Source organism: Nicotiana tabacum, chromosome 5, assembly GCF_000715075.1.
Source record: "Nicotiana tabacum cultivar K326 chromosome 5, ASM71507v2, whole genome shotgun sequence".
Classification (NCBI taxonomy): domain Eukaryota; kingdom Viridiplantae; phylum Streptophyta; class Magnoliopsida; order Solanales; family Solanaceae; genus Nicotiana; species Nicotiana tabacum.
The window spans coordinates 159,959,496-159,974,452 of record NC_134084.1 but is presented as its reverse complement, the minus strand read 5'-3'; the positions used below and the strand labels follow the sequence as shown (position 1 = coordinate 159,974,452).

The window sequence follows — 14,957 nt, the reverse complement described above, 5'->3', positions numbered from 1 at the left end:
TGGGGGTACAATGGTAAATTGCAGTATTTTCAGGGGTAGAATGGTAAATTGCAGTATTTTTAAGGGCATTTTCGGGATTTTAAATAAGTTTTAAAAAATAGTTAATGAGTGCTTCGTCCACTAGGTACTAATAATATTAAATTAATATATTTTTTAATACGTAGTGGGGGAGAAGACATAATGGTGGGGAATTAATACATTGTTTAATATAGTGGGGGACAAAGCATGCGGTAGTGGAGAATAATGGAATTAAATAAAGAAAAGATATGTGTTAGTGGGAACTAATATATTTGTTTAATATAGTGGGGAACAAAATATTAAGTAGTGGAAGTTAAAGGGGGATGGGTGGAAGATGGTGAGATTTTAATTTTAAAATGCTTGAAGTTTGGCTATAAATAAGGGGTCTGAATATTGTTTAGCTAGATACTATTGGTTAATTTCAGCATGTAAATGGTCTAAGATTAAAATTAGATTGCCAAGTTTTTTTTAATTTGACAAACTGTGAGCATGCCTAGTATAATGTAACTAGGTAGTAACATGTGAATGAGATGGCTCAGGTCCAATTTTGTGACATACACGTTGGGCCTGGGTCCACGTTGGCCAACGGGCTGTCCATATTGTGTTTACATTCTGATTTAACAAATTGCATTCGGAACCCGACTATAACAACTCGTAAGCATGTAAATAAATTAGGACCTTTTCTCTTTCATTTTTAGAGACAAATTTAATAGAAAAAATGTAAGCACTTTAGGATTATCATTTTAAAATAAAATGAGATGAGCCTCACCCAATAAAACGCACAAGTTGCGGGGCCCTCAATAAATGGTTAATAATTGTATAAACTTCAGGATCGTTCGTTTAGCAAATTTCACGGCCTTACCCAAAATAATGATACGCTAGTCACTTTAGGCGCCTTTAACAATTTACTTTCTTAAACTCGTGTGCACATTTATGTGACCCAAATCCAAATCTCAATAGAGTCGAAATTTGTCGATAACCACGGGTACATTGATGTGACGTGGTTCGAGATACGTTTTTGCAATGTTGTAATTCTCTGTTAAAATAATAATAATAATAAAAGCGGTAAAAAGTTTAAAGTTTGCACATAAGTTCATGATTGTATAAAATCAGATAACCAAGTCGAATATGACAGTTGAGCGACCGTGCTAGAACCACGGAACTCGGGAATGCCTAACACCTTCTCCCGGGTTAACAGAACTCCTTATCCGGATTTCTGGTGCGCAGACTGTTAAACAGAGTCAATATTTTCCTCGATTCGGGATTCAACCGGTGACTTGGGACACCATAAATCTCCCAAGTGGCGACTCTGAAATAAATAAATAAATCCCGTTTCGATTGTCCTTTAATTGGAAAAATCTCCCTTCCGCGCCCCTTTGCAGGCGGCTCAGGTGAAAAAGGAGGTGTGACAGCTCTGGCGACTCTGCTGGGGCTCTGCTGGGGAGGTAACACCCAGAATTTCTGGTTCAGGGTTCAGAATTCGAGCTTAGATAAATTGTTTTATTTGGCTTTATCTGATTTTTACATGTTTGAGCCTAATGTGCTAAATGCTGCTTTTACTGCTTTGATATTATCTGAACTGTATATAAACTGTGCCGAAACCCTTCTCTTCTTACCTCCGGGGATGTGTTTGCTGGTCGAGACTCCCTATTCTGTTAGTGTCAATACCCGAAATAAGAAAGAGGCCGGACAAGTTACTAAGCTGGATGGCCTTTTGGTTCCCGGTACGTAGCCCCCTCCTCGACTCGAGTTGTCCGCTCGGGTACACAATCTAGAACATATACCTAGGATAAACCTAGTATAACAAAACCTCATGACCGGATCCCTAGTAGGAACACTTATTTGCATCATGTTGCATTTGACTTAGGGGACTCAACACAGGGGTTGGGTCCGTCTTGGACAAACAACCTGAAATGAAAAAGACCATCCTGCTGCATCCTGTTTGTTTTGCACATTTATTAACTTCAGATCCGCATACTGACCGGTTTCTGAAATCAGGAATTTTTGAAAAATTGTGAAAAAAAATATAGCAGTGTAGGGAGATAACTACTTATTCTTTTAGAAAAAAATAAAATCAATGTCCAAGTAGTGTCAAAACCCTGCCAAAATTTTGAATTTTTTTTTTAGTTTGATTTATTGGAAAAGAAAGGAGTATTGTTTACAAAGTTTAGTTTATATATGGCGAACTACGCTGGTTTGATTCTTACCGGATGTGAGATACGTAGGCAGCCCTAATCGGGTCCAACCTCCCCTTTTGCTAAAATAGCCAAAAAAAAACATGTCAAAATTTTAATTTTTGTCATAAATAAGTCGGGTGATGTCCAACCTCTCATTTGCAAAAATAGCCAAAAAATGTCAAATTTTTGTCATAAATAAGTCGGGTAATGCCGCTCATGTCAAATATAGCCAAGTGTCCCCAAAAGGGACGCCGGAAGGCTGACTTTGCATAAACGGCCACATTTGGTCATTTTTTTAGAATTTTGACCGGTCATCCACACAACCTTAAATTCTTCGTCCCTGAGGCGCTAAAAAAGGCTGTGTTTACCGGATCTTTTATTAGTTGAAAAACAAGAAAATAGTCAGTGGTCAAGTGAATACCGTTTGGTTTTTAGTTAAAATAAGCCGGCCCGGCTTCGGTGATGTCTTAAACCGTTCTTGCCGAGATAGCCTTAGAGTATCTTTCAGTTGTCGAAGGGCTATTTTCGTAAAAGAACGAACAAGTTTGTGAAAGGTCGTAAAATAGTCCTTCCCGGCCTTAAAATTCATGTGAAATTGAGAAGGGGCCACGTCTGAAAAACAACCATTTGGTTAAAATTGGCATATAGGGGAAGGAATCTGGCTGTTTGTTTTTGAGTTTGTAATTCTTTGATTAGAGTATGCAGGTTATTTGATTTTCGAGTCCGTTTGTTGTCTTTTGTCAAAGTCTGTTAGTATGGTCAGTTTTTAAACTTTTGTAATCAAGTTTGTGTTATTATGAAAATTGAAAATTCCAAAAAAATGTTTTATTATTATTTATCTTTTATTGGTCCAAACTACGCAAGGTCTGATTCATGCGGGGACATGATACGTAGGCAAACTACATAAGGTTCGACCACCGCTAAAAAAGAAAAAGAGAAAGTGAATAAAAGAAAAGAAAAAGAGAGAGAGAGAGAGAGAGAGAGAAAAAGAAAAAAGAAAAAAAAGAAAAAGAGAGGTTTCTGAAACACTCGAAAGAGGCACAAATAAAATAAGTCGGGATGATGCATGCGGTCGGAGCAAAAGCATGTTAGAAATGGTTAACTACCTAAGAACATTGCATCCCCCAACGTGCAATTGCAATATCTGTTAAAACTCTAACGCTGGCAAGTTTGTTGTTTTTCTATACCAGTTAGTTTGTTAGAGCGTACTGGCACTATACCATTATCAAACAAGATCAAAAGAGCCTATACCAGAAAGCATGACTAGCTCAGAAAATAGTGTTGAGTCGGAAAAGATGGCACACCATGAAACCCACATGATCGAGCTAGTGCACGAAGGAGGGGAGCTAAAGAAACCCTCACAAACATTGATGATGATCCGTGCCGGTTTAAAGAAAAGTCGACCAGTGGAAAAGCGGTGGCATAGTTGGAAAAGGTAGATGACAAGCCAGTTATGGTATTGTGAAAAGGGTCCATTGGGGCAGATGTACAGTTTGGGGGGCTGAAAGCAAAAATCAACAATTGAATGGCTACTCCTCTTCCTATCCGAAGGGAGTCTTGGTAGTGGGCTCTGATTTTCTTTCTTGTTGTCTGAATTATTCCAGGGTTGTAATCCAGATTTCTTTTATGCTTGCCAAAGTGTGAAACCTTGCTATCCCGTATTTTAATAAAGTGAAAGTTTTTTTCTTCATTCCTTATTTTGTTTTAATTTTTCTTCTTCTTTTTCTCTTTTGAACAGTTCTCTTTATACTGGTTCTAATGACATGGCATGCGCGACAGATCTTCAACCTAGTCTAAAAAAATCAATCTGATTTCGAACTTATAGTACACGATTGTGATGATGAGTCGGAATACGATGAGGATGAAGCCTTCGAAGAAATTAACAGAGAGTTTAGCCAATTTGAGAAAGAAAAAAAACAACTCAAATGACACGGAAGTCGTCAATCTAGGGGACGCGGATGATATCAGGGAAGCTAAGATAAGAGTCCACATTTAACCAAACATCAGGGAAGAACTAATCAAAGCACTTATTGAATTCAAAAATATTTTGCATAGTCAAATGACGACATGCCGGGTTTAAGCACCAATCTAGTGGTTCACAAATTGCCCACTGACCCGGCATTTCCTCCCGTCGAGCAAAATTGAGGAAGTTCAAAACCGACATGAGTATGAAGATTAAGGAAGAAGTAACCAAATAACTGAATGCTAAGGTTATTCGGGTCACTCCATATCCTGATTGGTTGGCTAATATGGTGCCAGGGCCAAAAAAGATGGAAAAATTAGGGTGTGTGTTGATTATTGCAATCTGAACAAAGCAAGCCCAATGGCGCTTTTATGTTTAACAGATATCGAAGGGAAATGTATCGACATGGCTATCAATTCTAACGCAGTTAAGAGATATTATGTATGATTTCTTGTAATTGTAATTGTTGTTTGTTTGTACTTAGCATTTATCGGAGAATGAAGTGATGTAGGCAATTCTTTCTTCTATCCAAACACTTTATCCTTTGCTTCCCCTTTTTAGCCTTATTTATTCTTTCATATCCCTCTTTTTGGAATCAGTAATGAAAATGAAAGAAAAAGAAAAAACAATAATGATAATAAAGACAAAAGAAAAGTCCCAAGAAAAAAAAACAAAGGAATTGGGAACTACGTTTGACCTGATTCCTCAAAGAAGGATACGTAGGCGCCTCACGGCTCGGTCATAGTGTAACAAAAAACAAAAAATCCCCAAGCAAGAAAAACTGGGGCAGAAGTTTGTGTTTATAATTTTGGGTAAGAAAGTTGATTCCAAGAGTTGTAATGTTTTACCCATCAAAATTATTTTGAATCTCTTGTTACCCCTTTTCTTTTAACCATACACAAAAACCCATATTGATGTCCAAAAAAGACCTCCCGATCAGTATCCGAGAAGTGCTAAATCAATGCAAATGAAAGTCGGGAATAACACTTTAATCCCCAGCAAAGAAGAAGATCATAAGCTGGAAATGAATTGATAGCCGAAAGAATCCCCAACAGAGAGAATCATATCTGTAACACTCCGATCCCCAGCTGAAAAATAAAATAAAATGAGAGAGTCTTATCGGTGAAAACCTTCACAGGCACCATAAGGCGACGGAAGTTGAGAAAAATAAAATAAGAGAGTCTTATCGGTAAAAACCTTCACAGGCACCGTAAGGCGACGAGAGTTGAGAGAAATGAGAGAGTCTTATTAGTGAAAACCCCTCGAAGGGCACTATGAGGCGACAAGACAAGATTGGCGGAAAGGATCCGCATTTGGCAAAGAGTCAAATGCCTATTTATCCCCAGCAAAATGAGGCCATCCGAAAGATTGATGGATACGAATAGACTAGGTTGATCAATCCGGAATGCACGACATGATCGTTGGGATCGGTTATATCTCAGATAAGTTCTTTTCTTTCTTTTTCCCCAGCATTTGTTTAGAAAGATTTCTTTTTTTTCTATTTTTTGAAATCATCACTTTTTCATTTCTTGGTTTAAAGACTTTACCTCCTCAGCAGTTTGTTTTTGAAAAGGATTTTCAGAGTTTACTATCAGTTGCCAAAATGATGCAAAGCAAAATGCGAATAGGACAGGCCAAAGATAAGGCGATAAAGCGAAAAGAAGTTGGTCGCAAGACCAAATGATGAATGGGTATAGATCCCAAGAGGACCAAGTTTCCAAGGGATGTTGGAGAAAAACAGGAAAACAACAGTTGAGAAAATTGTGGACCTAATTCCAAGAGGGCCGTCAGCAGATCATCGAGATGTAGGAGCATCCCCGACAGATTTTCGACCAAGTTCCAAGAGGGTCGGACAACACAGAGTGGGGAAGGAAGAAAAGGAAAATTCATCCCCAGCAAAATAATCCCCAACAAGTTTTGATAGCGTAATGAAACACAGAGAGGGGAAGGGAGAAAGGGAAAAATCATCCCCAGCAGGAGTGGAACGACCACTCACCATATTTTAAAACTAACAAATTTTCTTTGATTTAAAGCAGGAAAAGGAAATCTTATTAATGACGAAAAAACATGCCACAAGGAAAAACACCTTTTCTGCCATTGTCGAAAATTTTCTGCCATTGTCGAAAATTTTCTCGGAGGAACGAGGAAATCAATTCAAGTTTTAAGGGATAGCAAGACAGCACAATTTTAAGAAAAATGGTCAGAGGTAAGACAATTTCAAGTTTTGAAGATGGGTCTATCCGCCCTCGAAAAGGATATTTTGGGTTCATCCGCCTCGAAAAGGATATTTTGGGTTCATCCGCCATCGAATAGGATATTTTGGGTTCATCCACCCTCGAATAGGATATTTTGGGTTCATCCGCCCTCGAATAGGATATTTTGGGTTCATCTGCTCTCGAATAGGATATTTTGGGTTCATCCGCCCTCGAATAGGATATTTTGGGTTCATCCGTCCTCGAATAGGATATTTTGGGTTCATCCGCCCTCGAATAAGATATTTTGGGTTCATCCGCCCTCGAATAGGATATTTTGGGTTCATCCGCCCTCGAATTTGGGTTCATCCGCCCTCGAATAGGATATTTGGGTTCATCCGCCCTCGAATAGGATATTTTGGGTTCATCCGCCCTCGAATAGGATATGATGGGTCTATCCGCCCTCGAATAGGATATTGAATTTAATCCTTCCTCAAAAGAACATTTAATTGGTCTCGACCCGAGTGGTCCTGCTTGTATAAATATTGCCAAAATATATATTTTCATAAATCATTGCCAAATGATTTATTTTTCTAAGTTGCTGAAGAAGTCAGGAGCCCGCTTGGAGAATGGAGGCTGAATTATTATTAAGTTGTTGTTGAAGTCAGGAGCCCGCCTGTAGAACAGAGGTTGTTATATTTTTAAGTTGAAGAAGTCAGGATCCCGCCTGAAGAATGGAGGTTGTTTCATCTTTCAGAAGTCAGTAATGAGGAGGGTTACAACAAAAAATCCCCAGCATAACAAGCTCCAACGTAGGGAGCAGTATCCCCAGCAGACCGAACAAAATGATGACACTTGTAAAAGCAAAAGGCCAGTGTCATCCCCAGCAGTTTTCGAAAGAAAGGCACTAGAGGAAACACAAACCGACAAGAAAGCAAAGCAACCAGAGCGCGTGGAAGATAGATAAGATTTTGTAATTCATAGACTATAGTTTAGTCTAGCTTCTTGTTTTCTTTTGGCACGGTGTAATAAGGAGATCGAAAAGTAGTAGCAACAGCATGTAGCAATAGTAACGGCAAAATTGCAGTTCCATGGTAGTCCCAGCTACCAAAACTTCCCGAACTACATTAACCTAATTCCCTTCTAGCTAGGGATATGTAGGAAACCTTTGAAGCAAAGGTTCGGTTAAATCTTTTTCAAAAAAATGCTTCACACGGAGTACTCGGATGGGCAAAAAATCGCTCACTTTATCTTTGCACGAAAACCCTTCGTGTTTTCGGACAAAGAGGGGCAGCTGTGAGCACGTGATTTTTGCCCTATATGAGAATTACTCCCAAAAAATTCCAAAAATAAAACAATTTTTTGTTTGTTTGCATTTTTGTGTTATTTTTCTTGTATTGTTTGCATTTTGTCTGTGCATGTTTATTTGCTAAAATTAATAAAAAATACAAAAATATGTCGCATTTGCATTTAGGATTTAAGTTTGCAATTATGAGTAATTAAGTTTGTTTTACAAGAATGAAAATTACAAAAATAGGCATCTTTTGCATTTTTAGCCTTTAATGTCCAAATTGTGTGATTGTATTTTAATTGTCATTTCATTTTATATGATAATTGTTGCTAGGAATTAATTAGTATTTTTAATAAGTTAATTTAGTTTGTAACTTAATTTAGAATTTTAGTTTTAGAAAGTAAAAGAAAAGAAGCAATAAAAGAGGAAGAAAATCGGATTGGGCCACCTTCTAATTTAAATCAACCATGGCCCAAATAAAATAAACTCCACCCGGTCCGCCCCATAACCCAAACTAATCCCAACCCCCCATTTTCATTTTTTCATTTTTCCCAACCCCAAAACCCTAAAAAAAGCCAACCGCCCCCTGTTGCATCGTCTTCTTCGCAGCACCCTCCCTTGCCCCCTCACCTCCATCTCCAGCTCCAAGCCACCATCTCCATGGCAGCTGCTGCCTCACCATCTACCCCAAGCGACCCCTCCAGCAGCAACCAAACAACCACCCCCATAGTTGTTGCTTCACTCAGCTTCGTCCAAACAACCCCTCAAGCTCCCATGGCTGCCCTTCTCACGTCCACCACGACCACGTCGTCACCACCCCAGCTCCACCATGACGACCAGAAGCTCACCCATAACACACACAGTCGTCTTCAACAGCCTCCCCATCGTCCCTATCATCCCTCACGTCCAGCTCCAACGACTAGCTCCCATGGTTGCTGCTTCTTCTTCTTCATCTCCGCTGCCTCGTCGTCCTCAACCAGCAGCTTCATAACCATCGTCGAGGTTGTCCTCAACCAGCAGCTTCATCCCATCGTCGAGGTCGTCCTCAAACAACCAACTTCATCCTCTTCGTCGAGCTCACCCCAAGTCGCTGAAAAAAACCATCGCCAAACCGCCAGCTCTCTCACGACAAGCAGCCTGCTGCTGCTGTTGCTTCTTCTTCGTCAGCAAACTCCGTCGCCAGGCAGCACGTCGAGCTTCATCTCATGTCGAGGTCGTTGGCAGTCTTGGTTCGAGTTTTCCATTTCCGTTCAAGTTCCTTGTTGTTCATTTCCGGTTAGTTAGTTTAAGTTTCCTTTCTTTCTGTATTTTGTTTGATATTCTCAGATTTGAAATCAGTATATGTTTGTTTCTTTCTTGTTCGTGGTTTATCATTTATTGATTATTTCTTCAGTTTGTTTTTATTCATTTAAAAGAATTTAGTTTTAATATAGAAGTGTGTTAGTTTAATAACTTGAATCCTTCATCTTGGTTGTAATATTGTTAGATTTAGTTTGAGGTTCAATTGATTATTGAGTTTAGTGATTTGAATCTGTTTGTTTGTTCTGTTTAAGTTTAATTTGAATTTGAGCTCAGTGATTTGAATGTACTTGTTTGTTATTGTTGTTGAATCTGAAAGTAGGTTTGTTGTTAAAAAATATTGTTCAGTCAAAATAATTCCAGTTGTTTCTTTGTTGTTCATCATTTAGTTTAAATTTGATTGATGAAATTTGATTAGGAATTGGTTATAGCTGTTGTATCTTGGTTAGATTGATTAGGTGAATTGGTTATAGCTAATGGGGGTAGAATGGTAAATTGCAGTATTTTCAAGGGCATTTTCGGAATTTTAAATGAGTCTTAAAAATAGTTAATGAGTGTTCCGTCCACTAGGTACTAATAATATTAAATTAATATATTTTTTAATACGTAGTGGGAGACAAGACATAATGGTGGGGAATTAATACATTGTTTAATATAGTGGGGGACAAAGCATGTGGTAGTGGGGAATAATGGAATTAAATAAAGAAAAGATATGTGTTAGTGGGAACTAATATATTTGTTTAATATAGTGGGGGACAAAACATTAAGTAGTGGAAGTTAAAGAGGGATGAGTGGAAGATGGTAGTATTTTAATTTTAAAATGCTTGAAGTTTGGCTATAAATAAGGGGTCTGAATATTGGAAGAAGGGGGAATTCCAAAAATATTGGGAGGATTCCGAAAATATTGAGAGGATATAGGAGATTGGCTGAATATTGAGGAAAAATTTCGAAGGAGATTCGAAAGAGAGAGTAGTATACACCCGATATACAATCTGCATACACTGGATATACAGAGGGGTCAAGATTTAAGGGTTAAACATTAACTGGTCTTTCAATCTAAAAAAGATTCACTTTGTTTCTGCCCGTTGATTGTTGTTGGTGTTTCTGGATTTTCATTTGATTTGTTTCCTTGAGTTTGGTTGGTTATTTGCTACTACTTCACTGGTTGTTGCTGGATTTCTGCTCGGTTTTTAAATCTGTTGTTGGGTGTTGCTGTTGTTGTATGCTACTGCATTCCTGCTGATCTTCCTTTTCTTTTGCTTCCATATCAGGTACACAACTGACACGCTGGTTACTGTAAACTGAAACATGAAGCATGAATATGAAATGAAGAGTTGAAGTTCTGAATTTATCTTAGTTATATTCTGAATTTTAGTTGTATATATACATTATTTAGCTTCCTCTAATCAGAATCATGTAGTTGTTTAATATATATAATGGAACATCTGATAGTAGTTTAGTGGACGAACTGTCTATGTATTGCTAAAAAAAAATGGTGTAGTAACTCTGTTCAGTTAGTTCGTTATTGTTTGATGATTATCATGTCTCAAAAAGCATGTTAGCTGATTTAGACTATTTTTAAACATTCAACAGTTAGCTCATTAAACGAATAGACCGTTTCGGAACTTGTAGGAATATTGTTTAGCTAGATACTATTGGTTAATTTTAGCATGTAAATGGTCTAGGATTAAAATTATATTGCCAAGTTTTTTTTTTTAATTTGACAAACTGTGAGCATGCCTAGTATAATATAACTAGGTAGTAACATGTGAATGAGATGACCCAGGTCCAGTTTTGTGCCATACACATTGGGCCTGGGTCCGCGTTGGCCAACGGGCTGTCCATATTGTGTTTACATTCTGATTTAACAAATTGCGTTCGGAACCCGACTATAACAACTCGTAAGCATGTAAATAAATTAAGACCTTTTCTCTTTCATTGTTAGAGACAAATTTAATAGAAAAAATGTAAGCACTTTAGGATTATCCTTTTAAAATAAAATGAGATGAGCCTCACCCAATAAAACACACAAGTTGCGGGCCCTCAATAAATGGTTAATAATTGTATAGACTTCGGGATCGGTCGTTTAGCAAATTTCACCGCCTTACCCAAAATAATGATACGCTAGTCGCTTTAGGCGCCTTTAACAATTTACTTTCTTAAACTCGGGTGCACATTTATGTGACCCAAATCTAAATCTCAATAGAGTCAAAATGTGTCGATAACCGCGGGTACATTGATGTGATATGGTTCGAGATACGTTTTTCACAATGTTGTAATTCTCTGTTAAAATAATAATAATAATAAAAGCGGTAAAAAGTTTAAAGTTTGCACATAAGTTCATGATTGTATAAAATCAGATAACCAAGCGGAATATGACAGTTGAGCGACCGTGCTAGAACCACGGAACTCGGAAATGCCTGACACCTTCTCCCGGGTTAACAGAATTCCTTATCCGGATTTCTGGTGCGCAGACTGTTAAACAGAGTCAATATTTTCCTCGATTCGGGATTCAACTGGTGACTTGGGACACCATAAATCTCCCAAGTGGCGACTCTAAAATAAATAAATAAATCCCGTTTCGATTGTCCTTTAATTGGAAAAAACTCTCCCCCCCCCCGCGCCCCTTTGCAGGCGGCGCGGGCGAAAAAGGAGGTGTGACAATGATGATGAGATATTTAGAAAAATTGAGGAGTACTGTGATGATGACGATGATGATGGTGATGATTGTTAGTGTTTGTAAACCTTTTTTTATGTTTTCAATGCTATGCTTTTATGTTTACTTCAGCCCATAGAGCTGAAATTTTTTAGGTTAATTTTGTATAACTTCAGCCCGGAGAGCTGAAGTTTTGTTTGTAAATGTATGTTGTTCTGACCTCTTTTTATATCAATGTAATTGTCACCCTCTTTGTTCTTAGCTTTCTATTGCATTATCTTTGTTATTTGTTGGTATTTGCTTTATACTTCTTAGTTGCTTAGAGATGCTACAACTTTTGTTTGTACATGCGTTTATTTTTGTGTGTTGTACGCATATGTGTGTGTGTGTGTGTGTGTTTGTATGTGTGTGTTTGTTTAAGGATATGTATTTCACATACTGTAACCTGAAGTTTTTTCTCGCATAAGTCATTGCGTACTTTTTTAAAATGCAACAAAACCTGTAAGCCTGCGCAACAAAAATGAGTGATTTGTACTTTAGCAGTATATAAAATTGTCCAAGAGCTTATTTTTTTATTCCTATGAAAAAAATCACATTTGAATTATGTCGTACAATAAAGAAAGTCTAAATTCAGACCAAGGATTATTGAAGCTTGAAGTATTTTTCAATTTGTTTCTTGGAATATGGATGAGGTGCTGGAGAAGACAAGTAAGTTGTTCTGTTATGCCCAACTTGTTTACATCGACTGCATTTGATAGACTTGAATGATACTGATGATTCAGTCGCAGGTATATGCCTCTTCTTTTGTCTTCTTCCTTGTAAAATCTCTACATCAAGAGGTTTTGTGATCTCAGATTGTACATTTTGTGGTATTTCTCATGATTTTTGATCTCCCACGGTATTCACATGTCCTTCATATGTTTTCAACCATGTTTCCCTTGAATACCAATTTGAGCAGTAATCAGATTTCTGCAAATATCTCTTATTAATAGCAGCAATTACATGTGGACAGGGCAATTCATCAAGTTGGAATTCCAGGCAGTCATAAGTTCTCCTCTTTAAGTCCACAATGAATTCAATTCCTTCACTATTTATTCTAAACAACATTGAGTCAAGGTTGAACACCTAACAAGGAATAAAAAATTAAGACAAATTATATTAGTGTATTTTTGCTTCAAAAAGAAAAAGTATGAAATTTTTTAAATGTAAGAAGTAAATCACTGCAACAGATATAAAAAGCTGAAGTTGATAAATATACTCACAAACATTTTGCAAGCCAAGTCCATCTTCTTAGTCATCTCTTCTTCTGCCCATATTGACACTCTGTGAAAAGTTTCATTTGCCTTTTTTCTCCGTTCATAAAACCACTCTCCCAGCTTTTCTTGGATAAAATCTAACATTCTTAAAATAGGCATTTCTCTCCCTTTTAGTAAAATGGAATTCATTGATTCTACCATGTTTGTTGTTAGTATATTATAACGTCGTCATGGGAACCACGTTCAATCCCATCTCTCGGGAGGCTCTTCCATTATGTAATTGTATGTTTTCTTGTCAATACTTTTGAGTTGGGACATTAACTGATTAAAATCTTCATGTTTGTATGACCTTGCAGCACTTTGAAAAAGATTTATTACTGTGACCTTTGCATGTCTTTGCTTTAAATTTTTCTCAAAGTGATAGAGGCAGATACCATGGTGAGCTTCAGGAAATTTTTTTTAATACCATTTGTGATCGATTGGTTTCTATCTGATAAGAAAACCAGTTCACGACGGACTTGAATTGATTTTCTCATTTCCCCCAAGAACCAAATGTATGCCTCATTGTTTTCTGAATCTGCTACACTAAAACATAGAGGAAAGATTTGATTGTTTGCATCCTTTGATACAACAACAAATAGAACACCACGATATTTTGACTTCAAAAACATTGCATCTACTGCAATAACGGGTCTACAGTAGGACCAACCAGCTACTGATGCCGCAAGAGCGAAGAATAAGTAAGCAAATCTCTACATTGAAACACAAAAAAATAAATCATAAGGTGTGAAGTTTTTCAAATAGTAACATTTGAAACTTCAGGCTGATGGTTAGTATTGTTTTGCTTACCTATTCTGCGCATCTCTTTTTTTGCTTGTGTATGTTCCTGGGTTTCTGGCCACCATCATGTGTAGGTATGAAGGAAGAATCTGGTAGTTCTCTTCAGGTGTTCCCCTTATGCAAGCAACAGTTTTTTGAATAGCACGCCATGCCTTGAGATAACCAATGTCAATTCCAAATTTTTTTTTCATTTCATTTTATACAAAGGCTGGTATAACCTCTATCCTTTTGTCTCGAACATGTTCTATAATTTGTTCACTTATAAAATTTGATGTAGCATGCTTCTGATATGATTTTCTTGCATCAACTGAGCATTTATGGATGTTATGATATTTTATCACCCTGAACAGCATGGAATGGTAACACGTACATTCCAACCACATTTGTTCACGATGCATTTCAGCTCGTATCTCTTGGAACATGATCTAACAGCAGTGAATTCAACTTTTTGATTTATCTCCAAGCTGCAGAAAAATTTAGTCATGTTTTGTTTGTTCTCAAAGATTGATCCAACTCTTACTTCCTCAGGCAACGCATCGTGCCTAAGTATTTTACATGGTGAAGATTCTTTTACCTTTCTCCTCACTCTTTTTCTTGATTTCTGAGAAGCACAAGAACTTTCAGCAATTTCTTCAATTCTATGTGATGTTATCGATATAAGCTCCATGTTTACTTCATCTTCATTGTTGTTTATCATTGCAGAAGGTGAAAAAAAGCTTTGTTGGAGTGTGTGTTGGTTGTCAATTTGCATTATTAGCTGTCCTTCTTCTTCTTGGCCATCGACAAACTGGTATGAATTTATTGGAGTAGGGGGTAATTGTTGCAGCACTATGTATTCTGAAGCAGCTGTAATGTTAGAAGGTTGTTGCCCGTTGTCTACTTCCATTATTGGCACTCGTACTTCATGTTGATAGTCAGCAAAAGGTTCTAAATCTATCGCATATGCAAGAGATTGGTTGAATGCTGCTGATTCTGAAGGTTGTATTTTTTTTATGACGAAATGACAATTCTTATAGGTTGAATCAGTTGTAAGCAAATGTATTCACGTATTGAGTTCTTCATCTGAAGTTACAAACATTCCTTTGCTTGTATTTAGTTTGATATCAAACCATACTTTTAATGCATATCTGGTTGAATCAATATTTGCAACTTCACTAATTTTCTTCAGGAAAGTATTGAATGATATGTCCTTATTAAGTAGAACAAGTTTTGTATCATGATCCAAGTATTTGAAATCAGGAGTCCAACTCCTATTAAAAGTTATA

The 14,957-nt window shown here is 37.3% G+C and overlaps 1 protein-coding gene across 1 annotated transcript; it reads right to left on the bottom strand.

The window, feature by feature from the left end:
* Positions 1 to 12,472: 12,472 nt before the first annotated feature.
* Positions 12,473 to 13,053, bottom strand: LOC142181055 (uncharacterized). The gene is made up of 2 exons (XM_075253175.1): positions 12,859 to 13,053; positions 12,473 to 12,721 (listed from the first exon to the last, which is right to left on the bottom strand). Exons 1-2 carry the CDS (start codon positions 13,051 to 13,053, stop codon positions 12,473 to 12,475), a joined length of 444 nt encoding a protein of 147 aa, XP_075109276.1.
* Between the last annotated feature and the right edge of the window lie 1,904 nt (positions 13,054 to 14,957).